This window comes from Oncorhynchus nerka, linkage group LG24, assembly GCF_034236695.1.
Source record: "Oncorhynchus nerka isolate Pitt River linkage group LG24, Oner_Uvic_2.0, whole genome shotgun sequence".
In the NCBI taxonomy this organism is placed as follows: domain Eukaryota; kingdom Metazoa; phylum Chordata; class Actinopteri; order Salmoniformes; family Salmonidae; genus Oncorhynchus; species Oncorhynchus nerka.
The window spans coordinates 58,544,361-58,567,707 of NC_088419.1; the positions used below are offsets into that span (position 1 = coordinate 58,544,361).

Genomic DNA, 23,347 nt, shown 5'->3' on the forward strand with positions numbered 1-23,347 from the left:
ATATTATGGCAAGAACAACTCAAATAAGCAAAGAGAAACAACAGTTCATCATTATTTTAAGACATGAAGGTCAGTCAATACGAAACATTTCAATAACTTTTCCTCAAGTGCAGTTGCAAAACTATCAAGCGCTATGATGAAACTGGTTCTCATGAGGACCGTCACAGGAGTGGAAGACCCAGAGTTACCTCTGCTGCAAAGGATAAGTTCATTAGAGTTACCAGCCTCAGAAATTGCAGCCCAAATAAATGCTTTACAATGTTCAAGTAACAGACACATCTCAACATCAACTGTTCAGAGTAGACTGCGTGAATCAGGACTTTATGGTCAAATTGATGCAAAGAAATCACTATTAAAGGACACCAATAATAAGAAGAGACTTGATTGGGCTAAGAAACACGAGCAATGGACATTAGACCGGTGGAAATTTGTCATTTGTTCTGGAGTCCAAATTTGAGATTTTTGGTTCCAACTGCTGTGTCTTTGTGAGACGCGGTGTGGGTGAATGGATTATCTCCACATGTGTGATTCCCACGGTAAAGCATGGAGGAGGAGCTGTTATGGTGTGGGGGTGCTTTGCTGGTAACACAGTCTGTGATTTATTTAGAATTCAAGGCATACTTAACCAGCATGGCTACCACAGCATTCTGCAGCGATACGCTATCCTATCTGGTTTGGGCTTAGTGGGACTATCATTTGTTTTTCAACAGGACAATTACCCAACACACCTCCAGGCGGTGTAAGGGCTATTTTACCAAGGAGAGTGATGGAGTGCTGCATCAGATGACCTGGCCTCCACAATCACCCGACCTCAACCAAGTTGAGATGGTTTGGGATGAGTCAAACCACAGAGGAAAAGCAGCCAACAAGTGTTCAGCATATGTGGGAACTCATGGAAGAATTCCAGGTGACTCTGGTTGAGAGAATGCCAAGTGTGCAAAGATGTCATCAAGGCCAAGGGTGTTTAACCCTTTTTTGGTTACTACATGATTCCATATGTGTTATTTCATAGTTTTGATGGCTTCACTAGTATTCTACAATGTAGAAAATAGTCAAAATAAAGAAAATCCCTTGAATGAGGAGGTGTTCTAAAACTTTTGACCAGGGTAGTGTAAGTCCATTCAGAAAGTTTCCTGAAGTAGCCTGTCTGGACTCCAACTCTTTAATAAGAATCAAACACTCCTGTCATGATTTAATCTTGTAAAAAGGCCTGTTTTCAGTCACTTACGCTACATAATTTCTCTCATTATGGCATCTGCTCTGACGGAACATATGCCAAGGCCACTGCCATTGAATGACCAGCAGGGTTTGTGACGTTACGCAAATATTTTTGGAAATTTTAAAGAAACCATCGGACTTCATGTGAATGGAGTTGTGCGTCAAAATAGGATCTGTGTTTCTTTCATTAAAGCCAACAGACAAGGGCAAGATGGGCATATAGCTTTATTTTGACTCCGTATATGAAAAATGCGACAGCTCCTTTCCAACCTGCCATTTCTTATTTAATGGATTCATATTTATAAGTAATAAACTGAATAACAACAATAATAATGAAATGCTACTGATAATAACTAAGTGTAACTGTAATAGTGACGTTGCAGAGAAAATCCACGGTTATGTTGGTGGCCGTGTACATTGGCCTAGGGAATTACTGTAACATCAAATTCCAAGACCGTCAGAGACCTAACAGGAAGAGAGCCAGGCATATCATTACTGGCACGGCACCCTGCAATATGTCAGCCTGACAAATAATGTAAGTAGGGTTGGGATTTGCCAGGGACCTCACAATACCATATCATCTCAATACTTGGGTGCCTTTAGGATATGTATTGCGATTCTATATGTATTGCGATTCTATATGTATTGCGATTCTATATGTATTTCGATACTGTGATCAATGCTCCAAACAAGAGGGAGCGAAGATAAAAGGTAAGGAAATAGGCATGGAAGGAAATAGAAGTGCTGAATGCAAATTGGCTGCCTATTTAAAAAGATAATGGAGAACAAGCTATGAAGGAAAATATTGGAGTTTTGGTGCAGGTACAGCCAAAAAGCACAAAAATAATATTGCAATATTGTCAAAACAATACGATCGATCGTCAAAAATAATATCCCGATATGTAACTATATCGATTTATTGCTCCAGTAACAAAATATAAGAGAATGAACGTGGGCCAGCACTGCTAAAAACACAACTGTGTACTGTACTGGCTGGAAATGAATCGTGTGAGGAAGCACAGCACAGCAGCACCACCAGATAGAGAGCAGCGTTTTGCCACCACGTCTAAAAATGGATATCATGATACATGAAAGGAGGAGTGACAATCATATCATTCTGCTGCTAGTGCTAGGGTCTCCTGGCTGGCATATTCCTCATTCACACTGCTGCTCCAACTCTACAGTCAGCCCAACTAAACACCTATTTAACACCCACTTCATCACTACTCCTAGAACCCTACTTTGTCAGTTGTTGTTTTTCTATGATGATGTCATCATCAATAAATTCATCAAGCTTTCTCTGTTCCCGAATATTGGTTTCCTTTGCTCTACCAACAGACTGTATGTAGGACAACAACATGAGGTCTAAAAAGAAGTGTACACTATGTTCAAAAATACATGTAGCTAATGCACCATGATTTCATAGAGCTTGTTATAAGGACATAAAAACACGACCTAGTCCAACCACTGCTTTCAGAGAGGGCTCCAGGCATGGACTGAGAAGAAGCATGTTATGTGTCAGACAGCAAGGCAGTTGGCCAAAAGAGACATTTCTGTCTCCAACAATGGAAGTAGTGTTCTATTCTGTCATTCTAGTCCAGTCTACTTACTCTAGATGTGATAATTATTCTATTTGACTCTCTTCTACTCTACTCGTGGCTTGAGCCGTCTACTCTCCTCGTGGCTTGAGCCGTCTACTCTCCTCGTGGCTTGAGCCGTCTACTCTCCTCGTGGCTTGAGCCGTCTACTCTCCTCGTGGCTTGAGCCGTCTAGTCTACTCGTGGCTTGAGCCGTCTACTCTCCTCGTGGCTTGAGGCGTCTACTCTCCTCGTGGCTTGAGGCGTCTACTCTCCTCGTGGCTTGAGGCGTCTACTCTCCTCGTGGCTTGAGGCGTCTACTCTCCTCGTGGCTTGAGGCGTCTACTCTCCTCGTGGCTTGAGGCGTCTACTCTCCTCGTGGCTTGAGGCGTCTACTCTCCTCGTGGCTTGAGGCGTCTACTCTCCTCGTGGCTTGAGGCGTCTACTCTCCTCGTGGCTTGAGGCGTCTACTCTCCTCGTGGCTTGAGGCGTCTAGTCTACTCGTGGCTTGAGGCGTCTAGTCTACTCGTGGCTTGAGGCGTCTAGTCTACTCGTGGCTTGAGGCGTCTAGTCTACTCGTGGCTTGAGGCGTCTAGTCTACTCGTGGCTTGAGGCGTCTAGTCTACTCGTGGCTTGAGGCGTCTAGTCTACTCGTGGCTTGAGGCGTCTAGTCTACTCGTGGCTTGAGGCGTCTACTCTACTCTTGGCTTGAGGGGCCTACTCTACTTTACTCATGGTTCAACTTGTGTCCTACCTCTGTGTAGAAGTCTTTGACTAGTGGTGAGGAGCAGGTTTGCAGGATAGTGTTGATGCTGGACTGGAAGTCTGGTTGCACGGTGTGGATGGCTCTGAGCACCATGTCCCTCTCATCCTGCCTGAACACACAGTGACTGAACAGCTCGTCCACAGGCAGGCCATCCTCCTCCATCTGACGCAAGACCCTGAGGACAGACCAGGAAACACAATGGGTTGAGTTAGAAAATACACATTATTCCCTAAAAAGCAGAATTTTGCCATAAATATCCAGGCCTACGTCCAGATGACAAGTGCCTTGGGGGTAAAGGCAACGGATCGATTACAAGTGTTGAACACAATCTTTAGGTAATATGTTATTTGCTTGAAGTTCAAAGTTAGGAATGCACATTTATCAGTATAAAAACATAGAAGTCAATATTTTGACCTTAGTCTTCATAAGGTGGGGCCAAGTGTCTCATACACAGTGTACAAAACATTAAGAAGACGTTCCTAATATTGAGTTGCACCCTCTTTTGCTCTAAGAACAGCCTCAATTTGTTGGGGCAAGGGCTCTACAAAGTGTCAAAAGCGTTCCACAGGAATGCTGACCCATGTTGACTCCAATGCTTCCAACAGTTGTGTCAAGTTAGCTGGATGTCCTTTGGGTAGTGGACCATTCTTGATAAAGGGAAAGGGGTGACAGGACTAAGATTGGTTCAGCTAGGAGTTTTGATGTAATTTCCGGTGACAACTTGTGGACTTGTTTACGTACTGCTGTGCGGTTTGTTGATAACGTTACTTTGCTATCTGCCAACTTGACGGTTTTTACTTTTATTTACCGTTTTATATTTAAAACGCTCAACTATTTTCATTCAACTTTTTCACCCCGGATGCTTTATTTGGACATGGTACTACACGACCTCCGATGCCTTATAATTGCAGTCGCTGTACTCATAATATACAGGAGAACGATCGCCTTATGATGAGGATAGCCATGCTGCAAGCCCAGCTTCAGACGCAATCGTTAGTCAAGGGTAAATAAAGTGTAGGAAAGTATGAAACAGTGTCTGTGCCACCAATAAATACAGATAGTAGTATAAATCCCCTCGGACAGTCCCTGCAGCCGGACAATTTTCTCATGGCTTCTGGAAGGAAATGCTGTAGGAATGTTCAACCGGTGTCACTCATTCAGACGACAGAAACATTTTACCGGTTTTCCCCGAGTCGGATTCAGAGGTCGAGCCTTCCCTGGTCTATCCTCCACCCGTTACAGGGTCTGAGATTCTGAAGCATCCCACCATTAGCTCTGACAAATTGAAAACCCAAGTCATTGGTGAATCCATTACCCACAATATTAGACTTAAAAAGAACAATCCAGCGATCATACACTGTTTACCAGGGGGCAGGGCTACCGACGTTAAGGCTAATCTGAAGATGGTGCTGGCTAAGGTTAAAACTGGCGAGTGTAGAGAGTATAGGGAAATTGTTATCCATGTCGGCACAAAAGATGTTAGGATGAAACAGTCAGAGGTCACCAAGTGCAAAGCAGCTAGAAAAGCAGCTAGAAAGATGTGTCGGCATTGAGTAATTGTCTCTGGCCCCCTCCCAGTTAGGGGGAGTGATGAGCTGTACAGCAGAGTCTCACAACTCAATCAAATCAAATTTAATTGGTCACATACACATGGTTAACAGATGTTAATGCGAGTGCAGTGAAATGCTTGTGCTTCTAGTTCCGACCATGCAGTAATATCTAACAAGTAATCGAACAATTTCACAACAACTACCTTATACACACAAGTGTAAGGAATGAATAAGAATATGTACATATAAATATATGGATGAGCGATGGCTGTGTGACATAGGCTAGAAGCAGTAGATGGTATAGAGTACAGTACATACATATGAGATGAGTAATGTAGGGTACGTAAACATTGTGTAAAGTGGCATTGTTTAAAGTGAATAGTGATACATTTATTACCTCCAATTTTTTATTATTAAAGTGGCTAGAGATTTGAGTCAGTATGTTGGCAGCAGCCACTCAATGTTAGTGATGGCTGTTTAACAGTTTGATGGCCTTGAGATCGAGACTGAAAAACAGCTTCTGTCCCAACTTTGATGCACCTGTACTGACCTCACCTTCTGGATGATAGCGGGGTGAACAGGCAGTGGCTCGGGAGGTTGTTGTCCTTGATTATCTTTTTGGCCTTTCTGTGACATCGGGTGCTGTAGGTGTGCTGGAGGGCAGGTAGTTTGCCCCTAGTGATGATGCGTGCAGACCTCACTACCCTCTGGATAGGCTTACGGTTGTGGGCGGAACAGTTCCCGTACCAGGCGGGGATATAGCCTGACATGATACTCTCGATTGTGCATCTGTAAAAGTTTGTGAGTGTTTTTGGTGACCAGAAATATTTCTTCAGCCTCCTGAGGATGAACACACTCCGAGGGCCCTCACCTCCTCCCTGTAGGCTGTCTCGTTGTTGTTGGTAATCAAGCCTACCACTATAGTGTCGTTTGCAAACTTGATGATTGAGTTAGAGGCGTGCATGGCCACGCAGTCATGGGTGAACAGGGAGTACAGGAGAGGGCTGAGAACGCACCCTTGTGGGGCCCCAGTGTTGAGGATCAGCAGGGTGGAGATGTTTCCTACCCTCACCACCTAGGGGCGGCCTGTCAGAAAATCCAGGGCCCAGTTGCACAGGGTCTCGAGCTTAATGGTGAGTTTGGAGGGTACTATGGTGTTAAATGCTGAGCTTAATCGATGAACAGCATTCTTACATAGGTATCCTCTTGTCCAGATGGGTTAGGGCAGTGTGATTGCGTCGTCTGTGGACCTATTGGGGCGGTAAGCAAATTGGAGTGGGTCTAGGGTGTCAGGTAGGGTGGAGGTGATATGATATGACTAGTCTCTCAAAGCACTTCATGATGATGGAAGTGAGTGCTACGGAGCGATAGTTGTTTAACTCAGTTACCTTCGCTTTCTTGGGAACAGGAACAATGGTGGCCCTCTTGAAGCATGTGGGAACAGCAGACTGGAATAGGGATTGATTGAATAAACACACCAGCCAGCTGGTCTGCGCATGCTCTGAGGACGCGGCTAGGGATGCCGTCTGGGCCTGCAGCCTTGCGAGGGTTAACACGTTTAAATGCTTTACTCACGTTGGCCGCGGTGAAGGATAGCCTGCAGGTTTTGGTAGCGGACCATGTCAGTGGCACTGTACTGTCCTCAAAGTGAGCAAAGAAGTTGTTTAATCTGTCTGGGAGCAATACGTCGGTGTTCCCGACAGGGCTGGTTTTCTTTTTGTAATCTGTGATTGACTGTAGACCCTGCCACATACGTCTCGTGTCTGACCCGTTGAGCCATATACTGACGCTTAGCTTGTTTGATTGCCTTGGATCGCGCTTTCAGTTTTGCACGAATGCTGCCATCAATCCACGGTTTCTGGTTGGGGAAGGTTTTAATTGCCGCAGTGGATAAAACATCACCGATGCACTTGCTAATAAACTTGTTCACTGAATCATTTCAATCACTGGTTGAAAACTGTTTTCTGCCCCTCCCAAGATAGAATTTGTAGATAATTGGCCCTCTTTCTGGGACTCACCCACAAAAAGGACCAAGCCTGGCCTGCTGCTGAAGCGTGACGGACTCCATCCTAGCTGGAGGGTTGCTCTCATCTTATCTATGAACATAGACAGGGCTCTAACTCCTCTAGCTCCACAATGAGATAGCCAGCTTAGTGGAGTCTGCCACTAGCACAGTCAGTGTAGTCAGCTCAGCTATCCCTATTGAGACCGTGTCTGTGCCTCGATCTAGGTTGGGCAAAACTAAACATGGCGGTGTTCGCTCTAACAATCTCACTGGAACAAAGACCTCCTCCATTCCTGTCATTATTGAAAGAGATTGTGATCTCACATTCCAAGGCAGTTATAGTCAATTAACTAATCACTGATCATAATCTTTATGTGATTGGCCTGACTGAAACATGGCTTAAGCCTTATTAATTGAATGTGTTAAATGAGGCCTCTTCTCCTGGTTACACTAGAACCATATCCCCTATGCATCCCGCAAAGGCGGAGGTGTTGGTAACATTTACGATACCAAATATCAATTTACGCGGTTCCCTGAATTCCTATCGGACCCTGTAGTCATGGCAAATAAGATTCACATTTTTTGTGACTTTAATATTCACAAGGAAAAGTCCACAGACCCACTCCAAAAAGCTTTCAGAGCCATCATCGATTCAGTAGGTTTTGCCCAACATGTCTCCGGACATACTCACTGCCACAGTCCTACTCTGGACCTAGTTTTGTCCCGTGGAATAAATATTGTGGATCTTAATGTTTTTCCTCATAATCCTGGACTATCGGGCCACCATTTTATTACGCTTGCAATCGCAACAAATAATCTGCTCAGACCCCAACCAAGGATTATCAAAAGCCGTGCTATAAATTCCCGTGCACCCCAAAGATTCCCTTACAGACTCCCTCCACCTACCCAAGGACGTCAGAGCATAAAAATCAGTTAACCACCTGAGGAACTAAATTTAACCTTGCGTAATACCCTAGATGCAGTCGCACCCCTAAAAACAAAACACATTTGTCATAAGAAACTAGCTCCCTGGTAAACAGAGAATATCCGAGCCCTGAAACAAGCTTCCAAAAAGTTGGACCGGAAATGGCGCTACACCAAACTGGAAGTCAGTACCGTTGGAAAGACAGTACCATGCAGTATCGAAGAGCCCCCACTGCTGCTTGATCATCCTATTTTTCCAATTTAATTGAGACGAATAAGAACAATCCCCTCAAAAATTGATACTGTCGCAAAGCTAACTAAAAAGCAGCATTCCCCAAGAGAGGACTCCTTTTTAAATGTGCATATTTCTCCAAAGCTCAGTTGTCCTGAGTCTGCAAAACACTGCCAGGACCAAGGAAGACACAGGTTTTTTAATAGTAGATCTCTTGACACATTGATGAAAATAGTCATGGCCTCTAAACCCTCAAGCTGCATACTGGACCCTATTCCAACTAAAGTACTGAAAGAGCTGCTTCCTGTGCTTGGCCCTCCTATGTTGAATATAATAAACGCCTCCTTATCCACCGGATATGTACCAAACTCACTAAAAGCGGCAGTAATAAAGCCTCTTGAAAAAGCAAAACCTTAACCCAAAAAATATTTTAAAAACTAAAGAAATCGGCCTATATCGAATTTCCCATTCCTCTAAAAATAATTAGAAAAAGCTGTTGCGCAGCAACTCACTGCCTTCCTGAAGACAAACAATGTATACGAAACGCTTCAGTCTGGTTTTAGACCCCATGATAGCACTGAGGCTGCACTCGTGAACGTGGTAAATTACCTTTTAATGGTGTCAGACCAAGGCTCTGCATCTGTCCTCGTGCTCCTAAACCTTGGTGATGCTTTTGATACAATCAATCACCACATTATTTTGGAGAGATTGGAAACCCAAATTGGTCTACACGGACAAGTTCTGGCCTGGTTTAGATCTTATCTGTCGGAAAGATATCAGTTCCTCTGTGGATTGTTTGTCCGGTGTTCCTCAAGGTTCCGTTTTAGGACCACTTGTTTTCACTATATATTTTACCTCTTGGTGATGTCATTCGGAAACATAATGTTAACTTTCACTGCTATGCAGATGATACACAGCTGTACATTTCAATGAAACATGGCGAAGCCCCAAATTTGCCCCTGGAAGCCTGTGTTTCAGACATAAGGAAGTGGATGGCGGAAAATGTTTTACTTTTAAACTCGGACAAAACAGAAATGCTAGTTCTAGGTCATAAGAAACAAAGGGATCTTCTGTTGGATCGGACATGTCATCTTGATGGTTGTACAGTCGTATCAAATAAAACTGAAGGACCTCAGTGTTACTCTGGACCCGGATCTCTCTTTTAACAAATATATCAAGACTGTTTCAAGGACAGCTACGTAACATTGCAAAAATCTGAAACTTTCCAAAAATGGATGCAGAAAAATGAATCCATGCTTTTGTCACTTCTAGATTAGAAAACTGCAATGCTCTACTTTCTGGCTACCCGGATAAAGCACAAAATAAACTTCAGTTCGTGCGAAACACAGCTGCTAGAATCTTGACTAGAACCAAAAAATGTGATTATATTACTCCAGTGCTAGCCTCTTTACACTAGCTTCCTTTTAAGGCTAGGGCTGATTTCAAGCTTTTACTGCTAACCAACAAAGCATTACATGGGCTTGCTCTTACTCATCTTTCCGATTTATTCCTGCCGTACATACCTACACGTACGCTACGGTCACAAAACGCAGGCCTCCTTATTGTCCATAGAAGTTCTAAGCAAACAGCTGGAAGCAGGGCTTTCTCCTATAAAGCTCAATTTTTATGGAATGGTCTGCCTATCCATGTGAGACGCAGACTTGGTCTCGACCTTTAACTTGAGTGTAGGGGGCAGTATTTTCATGTTTGGATGAAAAACGTACCCAAATGAAACTACCTATTTCTCAGGCCCAGAATCTAGAATATGCATATAATTGTCAGATTAGGATAGAAAACACTCTAAAGTTCCCAAAACTGTCAATATTGTCTGTGAGTATTACATAACTGATATTGCAGGCAAAAACCTGAGGAAAATCCAACCAGGAAGTGCTGTTTTTCCTGAAAACTCTGTTCCATTGCATGCCTTCCCTCCATTTAAATGGATATCAACCAGATTCATTTTCCTATGGCTTCTACATGGTGTGAACTGTCTTTAGACATAGTTTCAGGCTTTTATTCTGAAAAATTAGCGAGAAAGATTACATCGCGTCAGTGGATGGCTGCCAGCAGCGTTTAGCATGCGCCAACAGAGTGGAGCAGACATTTTCTCTCTCTCTCTCCTATTGAAGAAGCTATTGCGGATACTATTTGGAATTTTCGTCTGCCCCGTCGTGACCACCCTGTGGATTTCTGAACATAACGCACCAACCAAATGGAGGTATTTTGGATATAAAAATCATCTTTATGGAACAAATGGTGAAAGGCAAGGTGAAAGGAAAGGCACTGAAGCTACGAACCACCATTGCTGTGTCTGCCTGGCCGGTTCCCCTCTCGCCACTGGGATTCTCTGCCTCTAACCCTATTACAGGGCTGAGTCACTGGCTTACTGGTGCTCTTCCATGCTGTCCCTAGGAGGGGTGCGTCACTTGAGTGGGTTGAGTCACTGACGTGATCTTTCTGTCCGGGTTGGCGCCCCCCTCATGTTCGTGCCATGGGGGAGATCTTCGTGGGCTATACTCAGCCTTGTCTCAGAGTAGTAAGTTGGTCATTTGAAGATATCCCTCTAGTGGTGAGGGGGCTGTTCTTTGGCAAATTGGGTGGGGTTTTATCCTGCCTGGTTGGCCCTGTCCGGGGGTATCGTCAGATGGGGCCACAGTGTCTCCCGACCCCTCCTGCCTCCAGTATTTATGCGTCAGGGGGCTAGGATCAGTCAGTAATATCTGGAGAATTTCCCCTGTCTTATCCGGTGTACTGTGTGAATTTTAGTATTCTCTCCCACTCTCCCCGGACCTGATCCCTAGGACCATGCCTCAGGGCTACGTGGCCTGATGACTCCTGCCTGTCCCCAGTCAACCTGGTAGTGCTGCTGATCTAGTTTCAACTGTTCTGCCTGCGGCTTTGGAACCCTGATCTGTTCACCGGACGGTCTACCTTTCCTGGACCTGCTGTTTTCAACTCTCTCTCTGTCTACCGCAGCTGCTGTCTCCAGCTATGAAAAGCCAACTGACATTTACTCCGGAGGTGCTGACCTGTTGCACCCTCCACAACCATTATTATTTGACCCTGCTGGTCATCTATGAACGTTTGAACATCTTGGCCATGTACTGTTAGAAATCTCCACCAGGCACAGCCAGAAGAAGACTGGCCACCCCTCAGAGCCTGGTTCCTCTCTAGGTTTCTTCCTAAGTTCCTACCTTTCTAGGGAGTTTTTCCCAGCCACCGTGCTTCTACATCTGCATTGCTTGATGTTTGGGGTTTTAGGCCAGGTTTTTGTATAGCACTTGACATTGGCTGATGTAAAAAGGGCTTTATAAATAAATGTGATTGATTCAAATTTTATTGTACAACAATGCATTCAACTGAAATGTGTCTTCCGCATTTATATACACACACATGTTGAGCGTGAAAAACACAGTAGCTTTGCAGTTATTGACACAAACTCGATTTCCGAAGCCTGGAACCTACTAACATACCCTGTTCAAAGGCACGTAAATATTTTGTCTTGCCCATTCACCCTCTGAATGGCACACATACACAATCTATGTCTCAATTGTCTCAAGGCTTAAAACTCCTTATTTGACCGGTCTCCTCCCTTTCATCTACACTGATTTAAGTGGATTTAAAAAGTAACATCAATAAGGGGCCATAGCGTTCACCTGGTCAGTCTATGAACTTGGAAAGAGCAGGTGTTCTTAATGTTTTGTACACTCAGTGTAGTTCAATGGCCCAATGGTGACTTAATCAAATTGAAAGCACCTCTGATATCATTATGCATGGCTTTATTAAAGCTGATTGACAATGGCAGCATAACAATCAGAATATTTGCATTGACACTTGGTTCTTTCAGACGCATTGGAAATATCAGGCAGTCCACAGACAGATGGTCACAGAGAAAGTCAGTGTCATGTTTATTCAAATGATATCATCCAGAGACTCCACACCTGCCATAAATGAACTGCTCAATTCAGGAGACAGCAATGTGCAAACAGCCAGTGGGAAACAGATGGTAGTGTATGGAGCAACAACTGAAGCTTAAAAGGGAGGAAGGAAACTAAAGCCTGATTAATTTAAAGCAGACCCTTGGATAACCGATTTTGTGAACAAAACAAGAGACAAAACTGAAGTGTATTATTTGGCTAAGTCAACCTACATTTCTGATTTAAACTGTTGCTATATGTGACTACTTCAGAGCACTGTAGGAAGAGGAAGAGTCAGCCTAGGTTGTGGAATTTGATGTGTAACACCTTGATGTAACCCAGAGACAGAGTGCCCTGCTGGGCTTACGTGTTACCACTGCCCTCTAGTGGAGTAAAACAGAACACTGTGACAAAGGGATGGAAGGGTGTAAGATTTGTCATCAGCCTCTGATGAGAGCCTTCCTTTGCCCTCTACACCTTTCTGCAAGACTGTGATTAAATAACATGACCTTAATTACCTTCTACAGGAAATCCTGCTTAAACACCCAGCAGCCCCTGGTCAGGCTAACACAATTAGCAGCTGCCACACTGCTACCACTCCAGTTCAATTCTCTAGGCATTCACAGAATCAAATGTAATCCTCCCTTTTTATTACATTTTAGTCACTTAGCAGATGTTCTTATCCAGAGTGACTTTCAGGAGCAATTAGGGTTAAGTGCCTGACTCAAGGGTACAGACTATTTTTCACCTAGTCGGCTCAGGGATTCGAACCAGCGACCTTTCAGTTAACACGCTTAACGCTAGGATACCTGCCTCTATGTCACTCCGACTTCTTTGCATGTGTTGGGTATCGTTTAAAATACTTGGATGGGAATGACACATTGGATTGGCTTTTAAATTCCCTGTACGGTTTAATACTGTTAACCTTTCTGGTTATAACCTTTTTCGGCAAGACGGATCTTCCAAAGGTGGGGGAGCGGCAATCTTTACCAAGGATCACCTTCAGTGCTCGGTTGTCTCCACCAAGTCTGTCCCCATACAATTTGATTTGCTGGTTTTAAGCATTAAACTTTCAAATACCTCTTTGTTTACTGTTGCTGGGTGCTATCGTCCTCCATCATCACCGGCCTGTACCCTACCTGCCCTAAACACTCTCCTGGCCCCTTACACTAAGTCTGAATTTGTCCTGCTTGGTGACCTAAACTGGGACATGCTTAAACCACCTGACCAAGTCCTAAAGCAATGGGACTCCCTAAATTACCAATCCCACAAGGTATGACTCCAAACACCCAGAAAAGGCTACTCTCCTCGATGTTATCCTCACAAATAATCCTGATAGGTATCAGTCTGGTGTTTTCTGTAATGACCTTAGTGATCACCGTTTTAGAGCCTGTGTTCGTAATGGCTGCTCAGTGAAACAACCTGTCCTGATTTGTCATAGACGCTTGGTAAAAAACTTTAATGAGCAAGCCTTCCTTCATGAACTGGCCTCTGTAAAATGGTATAGAATCAGTTTGAGCCCCTCTGTCAAAGACGCTTGAACCTTCTTTTTTGATATTTTAAGTGGTATTGTTAAAAAACACACCGTAAAGAAAATGAGAATTAAAAAACAGGTTCAGCCCCTGGTTCGACCCTGATCTTGCAGAGTTACTCCACCTCAAGAATTGCATTTGGTGAAAGGCTCGGCACACGCATACTCAGGTTGACTGGCTTTCGTTCAGGCAAATGAGAAAAAAGTGCACTCAGGCTATCCGGAAGGCCAAAGTTAGTTACTTTAAGGAGCAGTTCTCTCTCTCTGGATCTAACTCCAAGAAGTTCTGGAAAAACGGTTAAAGACGTGGAGAATAAACCCTCCTCCTTACAGCTGCCCATGTCCCTTAATGTTGATGATGTGGTTGTTACTGACAAGAAGCACATGGCTGAGCTCTTTAATCACCACTTCATTAAGTCAGGATTCCTATTTGACTCAGCCATGCCTCCTTGCCCATCCAACATTTCCTTATCTCCCACCGCTTCTAATTTCCCTGATGCTTCTCCCTATCTTTTCCCTGCACCGCTACAAAGTTTCTCCCGGAGTCCGAGGTACTAAAGGAACTCCTTAAACTTGACCCCAAAAAACATCTGGGTCAGATGGTTTAGACCCTTTCTTCTTTAAGGTTGCTGCTCCCATCATCGCCAAGCCTGTCTCTCCTTTCTGGGGAGGTTCCTATTGCTTGGAAAGCAGCCAGTTTGTCCTTTATTTAAAGGGGGAGATCAAGCTGATCCTAACTGTCATAGGCCTATTTCTACTTTGCCCTGTTTATCAAAAGTGTTGGAAAAACTTGTCAATAGTCAACTGACTGGCTTTCTTGAGGTCTACAGTATTCTCTCGGATATGCAATCTGGTTTTCGCTCAGGTTATGGATGTGTCACTGCAACCTTAAAAGGTCCTCAATGATGTCACCATTGACCTTGATTCTAAGCAATATTGTGCTGCTATTTTATTGACTTGGCCAAAGCTTTGGATACGGAAGAACATTCCATTCTTGTGGGCCAGCTAAGGAATATAGGTGTCTCTGAGGGGTCTTTGGGCTGGTTTGCTAACTACCTCTCTCAAAGAATGCGGTGTATAAAGTGAGAAAATCTGCTGTCTCAGCCACTGCCTGTCACCAAGGGAGTACCCCAAGGCTCAATCCTAGGCCCCACACTCTTCTCAATTTACATCAACAACATAGCTCAGGCAATAGGAAGTTCTTTCATCCATTTATATGCAGATGATACAGCTGGCCCCTCAGATTTTGTGTTAAATGCTCTAGAACAAAGCTTTCTTAGTGTCCAACATGCTCTCTCTACACTTTAACTTTTGTTTTGGAGGTGTTCAGAACAAAGTTATGTGGTTTGGTAAGAAGAATGCCCCTCTCCCCACAGGTTTGATTACTATTTCTGAGGGTTTAGAGTTTGAGGTAGTCACCTCATACAAGTACTTGGGAGTATGGCTAGACGGTGCACAGTCCTTCTCTCAGCACATATCAAAGCTGCAGGCTAAAGTTAAATCTATATTTGGTTTCCTCTATCGTAATCACTCCTCTTTCACCCCAGCTGCCAAACTAACCCTAATTCAGATGACGATCCTACCAATGCTAGATTACGGAGACATCATTTATAGATCGGCAGGCAAGGGTGGTCTCGAGTGGCAAGATGTTCTTTACCATTCAGCCATCAGAATTGCCACCAATGCTCCTTATAGGACACATCCTTGGACTCTGTACTCCTCTGTAAACTGGTCAGACAATGATGCAGGAAGGAGGGGGGGGGGGGTCATGACCTGATGGGCTCCCTGAACTCTTCTGCACATGATTCAAGTTGGAAAAACTTAGACAAACCTGGATTTTTCCCACAATGATTTATAAAGGGATTATACCCTCTACATCAAAATTCCAAATCTTAAAAACCATTATTTTGGACAAAATTACCTTGAAGGATTATTACTACCAAAGACTATCCAGAAAAAAACTTGTGTCAAATCAAAACCTGCAGAAGAAACACAGAAGAAATCTGGAAATACCATCCAACCCGAAACTGAGTGAGTAATGTTCACACTGAAGCTACCTCTGAAGGCAAAAAGTAAAATAATAATCTCAAGGTAATTGTGTTATATAAAGGCGTATGTTAAGTTAATAAGGCTACTAAGCTACCGCGCTTCCTAGGATAGGATAGATGTCCCAGCTGAAACTTCAATTAGCACTGAGGTGTGAAATCATGTGAACCCAACAATGGCAGCAGAGCATCACAGCCTCCCCCACCCAAATGCAGAGACCTTTTCATCCCACTGCTCCATGGCTTAATCTCCTTGCATGGCACTGTGCTATAAGAGCACACTACCCCTCTGTCATGAGAAAGGGTATTGGCCCAGGGTGGAAACTCAGAACAGTAGACATTGAGGACCATGAAACTGAAACAACCTCTGTCAACATGTGCAAGTCTGGAACAGTGATGGTGCAGTTTCAGCAGGACTTTAAGGGGATCAGAGCACAACAAGGGACTCTCTTTTGGTGATGAGTCCCCCATCCTGAGTCTGATCACAACTCATCTAACTGCCCTGCACACAAGCAGCCGCAAGGCAATAGTAACCCCCCCTGGAGAGAAAGATGGAGAAAGATGGTAGAGCTCAGCAAGCTAGTCTACACACACAATCCAGACAGCACAGAACAACAACCCCCCCCCACGAAACAAACCACAACAAAGGCAAAGTCTTCTTATACTTTATTGATTTCAAAAAAAGCATTTGACTGAATTTGGCTTGAGAGTTTGCTATACAAATTGATTGAAAGTGGTGTTGGGGGGAAAAATATATGACATTATAAAATCCATGTACACAAACAACAAGTGTGCGATTAAAATTTGGCAAAAAAAACACACATTTCTTTCAACAGGGTCGGGATGTGAGACAGGGATGCAGTCTACCGTTTGCTGATGTTCTGGTGCTTCTGCACAGATTCTGTCAGACCGTGACGGTGAATCTCAATAAGACAAAAATAATGGTGTCCAAAGATGGTCCAGTTGCCAGGACCACAAATACAAATTCCATCTAGACACCATTGCACTAGCGCAGACAAAAAAAAACTATGCATATCTCGACCTAAACATCAGCCCCACAGGTAACTTCCACAAAGCTGTAAATGATTTGAGATACAAGGCATTCAACATCCCAATTAGAAACTGGCTAAAAGTACTTGAATCTGTTATAGAACCAAATGCCTTTTGTGGTTGTGATGTCTGGGGTCCACTCACAACGAAGAATTCACAAAATGGAACAAACACCAAATTGAGACTGCATGCAGAATTCAGCAAAACCATCCTCCATGTAGAATGTAAAACACCAGATAATGCATGTAGAGCAGAATTAGGACGATACCCGCAAATTTAAAAAATCCAGAGAAAAGTCGTTAAATTCTACAACTATCTAAAAGGAAGTGATTCCCAAACATTCCATAACAAAGCAATCACATACAGAGCAGGATTTTCGTTAGTCTGTAATTGTCGATAAATACAAGCCGATAAATACAATTGTAGCGGGCCAAATTGTCACGGAGAGGCTGTCTATCATAGTGTCACCAGCAAAGCACCCGCACATCATCACACATCCTCCTCCATGCTTCACTGTGGGAACCACATATAGAGAGATCATCTGTTCCCCTACTCTGCATCTCACAAATACACGGTGGTTGGAACCAAAAATCTAAAATTTGGACTCATCAAACCAAAAGGACAGATATCCACCAGTCTAATGTCCATTGCGCATGTTTCTCTTCTTTTTGGTGTCCTTTAGGGGTGGTTTCTTTGCAGAAATTCGACCATAAAGGCCTGATTCACTCAGTCTCTCTGAACACTTGGTGTTGAGATGTGAAATTTTCCAGACTGACTGACGTTCATCTCTTAAAGTAATGATGCTGTGGTTTCTCTTTGCTTATTTGAGCTGATCTTGTCATAATATGGACTTGGTCTTTTACCAAATAGGAGGGTATACAGAAGATAGCCCTAACTTGTCACAACACAGCTGATTGTCTCAAATGTATTAAGAAAATAAATTCCACAAATGAACTTTTAACAAGGCACACTGTTAAAAGGTATAGGGGGCAGCATTTTCACTTTTGGATAAATAGCTTGCCCAATTTCAACTTCCTGCTACTCATGCCAAGAATATAAGATATGCATATTATTAGAAGACTTGGATAGAAAACACTATGACGTTTCTAAAACTGTTTGAATCATGTCTGTGAGTATAACAGAACTTATGTAACAGGCACAACCCCGAGGACTAACCGCTTTTTTAAAGTCTCTGTCTGTTCATTGAGTTCACATTGGAAACGTTATTTCTTAGGAACTTGTTTTCAGTTCCTACCGCTTCCACTGGATGTCACCAGTCTTTGGAATTTGGTTGATGTTATTCCATTGTGCAATGAAGAAGTATGGCCATCTAGGAACTGCGTAACACTGTTGAGAGTTGCGCAAGACTTGAAAAGTAGTTTGGTTTGTTGTCTTTCTGTATTGGACACAGATAGACCAGTCTTCAATTTAATCTATTATTAACGTTTAAAAATACCTAAAGTTGTATTACAAAAGTAGTTTGAAATGTTTTGGCAAAGTTTACAGGCAACTTTTGAAGTGCTGTTGCGCAATTTGGAAGCTGTTTTTTTCTGGATCAAACGCGCCAAATAAAAATGGACATTTTGGATATATATGGACGGAATTAATCGAACAAAAGGACCAATTGTGATGTTTATGGGACATATTGGAGTGCCAACAAAAGAAGCTCGGCAGGGTAGCCTAGTGGTTAGAGCGTTGGACTAGTAACCGGAAGGTTCCAAGTTCAAACCCTCGAGCTGACAAGGTACAAATCTGTCGTTCTGCCTCTGAACAGGCAGTTAACCCACTGTTCCTAGGCCGTCATTGAAAATAAGAATTTGTTCTTAACTGACTTGCCTGGTTAAATAAAGGTAAAATAAGAAATAATAAAAAGCTAAGGCATGTTTTATTTCTGCGTTTTGTGTAGCGCATGCAGGGTTGAAGTATGCTACCCTCTTTGTTTACTGTTGTGCTATCATCAGATAATAGCTTCTTATGCTTTCGCCGAAAAGCCTTTTTAAAATCTGACATGTTGGCTGGATTCACAACGAGTGTAGCTTTAATTTAGTATCTTACATGTGTGATTTAATGAAAGTGATTTTTATATAATTTTATTTGAATTTGCCGCCATAAGAAGTTCATTGAAACGCATTCCAGGTTGACTACCTCATGAAGCTGGTTGAGAGAATGCCAAGAGTGTGCAAAGCTGTCATCAAGGCAAAGGGTGGCTACTTTGAAGAATCTCAAATAGAAATATATTCGGATTTGTTTAACACTTTAGGTTAAACATGATTCTATATGTGTTTATTTCATAGTTTTGACGTCTTCACTATTATTCTACAATTTAGAAACTAGTAAAATTAAGAAAAACTGGAATGAGTAGGTGTGTCCAAAGTTTTGACTGGTACTGTATATATTTTTGTATATTAAATGTCACAGTGGACGACTAAGCCGATTGGCCTATGTATGCAATGCCCTGATGCATTTAGTGCTCAAATCTCTGACAGCTGAACCGTGAGGTGGGCAATTATTGTTTTAGGAAACTCTGATACAGAGCAATGAACCTGAAGAACAGTCCCCTCAGCAAGCTGGCCCATGACAACAAAGAGAGGTACAAATATAATTACGTGACACAATGGAAAGAATTAACCAAAAAACATACACAGAGAGTATACAATGGCAGAATACCTGACCACTGTGACAGACCCCAAATTAAGGAAAGCTTTGACTATGTACACTGAGTGAGTATAGCCTTGCTATTGAGAGGCCGCCGTACAGGTTATGTGCACACTGCCCACAAAATTAGGTGGAAACTGACATACACTTCCTCACCTCCTGCCAAATGTATGCCCATATTAGAGACACATATTTCCCTCAGATTATACAGACCCACAAATAATTCAAAAACAAATGCAATTTTGATCAACTCTCCTATCTTTTAGGTGAAATACCACAGTGTGCCATCACAGCAGCAAGATTTGTGACCCGTTGCCACAAGAAAAGGGCAACCAGTGAAAAAAACCACCATTCAGAGGAAGCAAGCTGGATTGAGCAAGCTGAAGATTTAGTTCTGTAGGAATGACATGTGCTTTAAAAGGATGCTAGTCGCTAGGCACAGCGCCACTGCGGACAATGGCAACCATATCTGAACAGGAGATACAGTACGGCCAGAGACAGGAAGAGAGAGGGGGAACTGGAGACGAACAGGGGAAGAAGAACAGAGTGTGCGAAAAATATGTACTGGCTGGGCTGAAGAGTTAGCAAGAGAGCACCACCGCAGAACAACAATGTCATTGGTATCACCTTACAGCGATCGATGGACCAACCAGCTGCCCCTCTCCACCCCTACTGCACCGCAACCTGCTTTGTCATTGGGCCACACTGCATAGGGTGACATCCTCAGGGGGAACAGTAGTAGGGATGGAGAGCTGGAGACAAGTTCTGCAGTCCAACACAACTAGAAAGAAAATCTGATAGAAAAACCTGTGTTATTATGAATATTAACACCTTCATACCAGCCAGTTTGTGCAGAGAGAAAAATAAAAACATTGAATCAATTAGCCAAACGTTCTAGTCAGCAAATTGACAACGACAAATTGTTTGGAAGCTTGGTGAAAAAATCTGTGTTAAGTTCCTTGTCCAATAAGCAAAATCAAATTACTGACAGCAAGTTGTTAAGAAACCAAAAGCATACAGTATCAATCACAATCCATTTGGCATGACTGAAATCCATCCGGCTCCTGTCTCTATATAGTCAGCCAGCAGATTGGCCTAGCCTACATCAGAGACACTCATTATGACAGATCTAGTACTGGGAGAGCTAGAGGTGAACAGTGTGCCGATGCGTTTTGTGTGCCTCCATGCTTAATGTCATGCCATGCAATCAATCTATGTCTGGAGGAAGCATACAGTCACTGACACCACCACTGGCCTAAACTCAATTAATAACACTCAATGGTGATTTCTCCCCCAGGCTAATGCTGCGGTGGTGACGAAACTTCGTCAGCTGGTGATTATCAAGCAAATAACTGTCGGTCTCACAGTAATTGACCGTTAATTAACATAAACACATTTAGCATCTCCTGGCTTCCACACACAGCCTACAAGTCACTGATGCAGACCTTTGGAACATCTACATTTTAAATAGTCCATGTAATATAGCCTACACCTTCGTAATAAATCCATTATTTATTTTAGACCGGTCTAACGAAGCATGGTATAAAGAAAATGTAGTCTATTTCAGAAGAATATAATATTCTGAGTTGTCCTTGTATTAGGTACTGATCAGTGGCTGTGGGCTACACTAGTTCATTTAGCAGACAAGATTTGCTTAGAATTCAGTGGTATTATTTTATAGTATGAAGAATACAATTGAACAAAGCTGAATAAAATAGAAAGGACATTTTCTCCAAACGATTTGAGGGAGTGTACACACACGGCTAATCTGTGTTGAGTGGTTAACAAAGAAATAGGTATTCCTATATTCTTAACTTAGAGTTATTAATGGAACTTTATTTCTACATATGTTGGGCTATATGTTTTGATGTTTAATACATTGTAAGGCTGCATGATGCGACTAATGATTTGAAAAAAAGTTGCTTGAAAGGCATAAGCTGCTTCGTTGTTTTTGTGAAGACTGTACACATTACATCAGTCACTCATTCACAATTTGACAAGCACTTGATAATGGCTAGAATTTCACGGCAGTATCCCCTTTGTGTGGCCGTAATGAACCCCCAAAAATTCTATGCCTTTTATGACCAGTGAACTTTCTCTCCGAGTGCTGAGCGCTCTGAATCACCTGTCACTTATCACGTGACGGGGTATTTCGCACAGGCTACAAGTGAAGAGTCACATGGGGGACGCAACTGCGCACGTCCTTATCCAATTCCGAGATGCATATTAACGATATTGGAAGAACTGTCCACATTACTTTTCATCAGCCAACAAGATGAGTAGGCCGAACGAACAGCAAAAGCACTAGTCTATGTCAATCTACTATCCCCGTAGTACAAAAGTCGACCTATTCTATTCTGTGCAAGAAATAAATATTCCAAACATAGTCTGGGACAGTTCTGGGGTGCGCGAATGTTCCATTAGCGCGAAAACACCATTATCAAAAGTGACCGCAAATGCAATTATGCATGTAATGCTTTTATTATAAAGGTGCATTTTTATGGTGAAAATGATCTTCCCCAAACTTGAAACTCACGTGCTGCTTATGTATGCCAGTTAGGCTCTACCCCCCCTTGTAAATCAGATTAATGTGCTTAATTATAAGAAGTTATTTGGCCACTATAGTTGTGATACATCTGGACGAGACAAATACTGTATCCCTTATTGACACCTGATACGCATCAATTATTTTCTCTGTAGGTACTCTGCTACAGTATTCACAACTTCCCGAGCTTCCGTTCAGTTGGCCAAGAGTCGAAACAATTGAAAACACAATATAGAAGAAGCATATTAAAAATACACTATATGGTCAAAAGTATGTGAACACCTGCTCATTGAACATCTCATTCCAAAATCATGGGCATTAAAATGGAGTTGGTCCCCCTTTGGTGCTATAACAGCCTCCACTCTTCTGGGAAGGTTTACAACTAGATGTTAGAACATTGCTGTGGGGACTTGCTTCTTTTCAGCCACAAGAGCTTTAGTGAGGTCGGGCACTGATGTTGGGGGATTAGGCCTGGCTCGCAGTCGGCGTTGCAATTAATCCCAAAGGTGTTTGATGGGGTTGAGGTCAGGGCTCTGTGCAGGCCAGGCAAGTTCTTCTATACCGATCTCGACAAAGCTATTTCTGTATGGACCTTGCTTTGTGCACGGGGGCACTGTCCTGCTGAAATAGGAAAGGGCTGTCCCCAAACTGATGCCACAAAGTTGGAAGCACAGAATCATCTAGAATGCTATTGTATGCTGTAGCATTAAGATTTCCCTTCACTGGAACTAAGGAGCCTAGCCGGAAACATGTAACAGCCTCAGACAATTATTCCTCATCCACCAAACTTTACAGTTGGCACTATGCATTCGGGCAGGTAGCACTCCCCTGGCATCCGCCAAACCCAGATTTGTCCGTCAGACTGTCAGATGGTGAGGCGTGACTCATCACTCCAGAGAACGTGTTTCCACTTCTCCAGAACGTGTTTCCAATGGCGGCGAGCTTTACACCACTCCAGCCGACGCTTGGCATTGCGCATGGTGATCTTAGGCTTGTGTGCGGCTGCTATGCCATGGAAACCCATTTCATGAAGCTCCCGACGAAACAGGTCTTGTGCTGACGTTGCTTCCAGAGGCAGTTTGGAACTCGGTAGTGAGTGTTGCAACCGAGGACAGACCATTTTTACACACTACGTGTTTCAGCACTCGGAGGTCCCGTTCTGTGAACTTGTGTGGCCTACCACTTTTCAGGTGAGAATTTGTTGCTCCTAGACGTTTCTACTTCACAATAACAGCTTACAGTTGACTGGGGCAGCTCTAGGAGGGCAGAAATTTTACAAACTGACTTGTTGTGAAGGTGGCATCCTATGATGGTGCCACGTTGAAAGTCACT

The 23,347-nt window shown here is 43.2% G+C and overlaps 1 protein-coding gene across 4 annotated transcripts in view; it reads right to left on the minus strand.

Annotated features, from left to right (window-relative positions):
* The window catches only part of LOC115108290 (DNA-directed RNA polymerase, mitochondrial-like), a 93,770-nt gene that overhangs the window by 67,328 nt on the left and 3,095 nt on the right, over positions 1–23,347 (minus strand). For all 4 annotated transcript variants that reach the window (XR_010460923.1, XM_029632443.2, XM_029632442.2 and 1 more), the window contains exon 5: positions 3,550–3,736. Coding sequence is in view for 3 of the 4 variants with exons in the window: in XM_029632443.2 (XP_029488303.1) it covers positions 3,550–3,736 (187 nt within the window). In the remaining variant the exon portion in view is untranslated. The remainder of the gene's footprint in view (positions 1–3,549; positions 3,737–23,347) is intronic.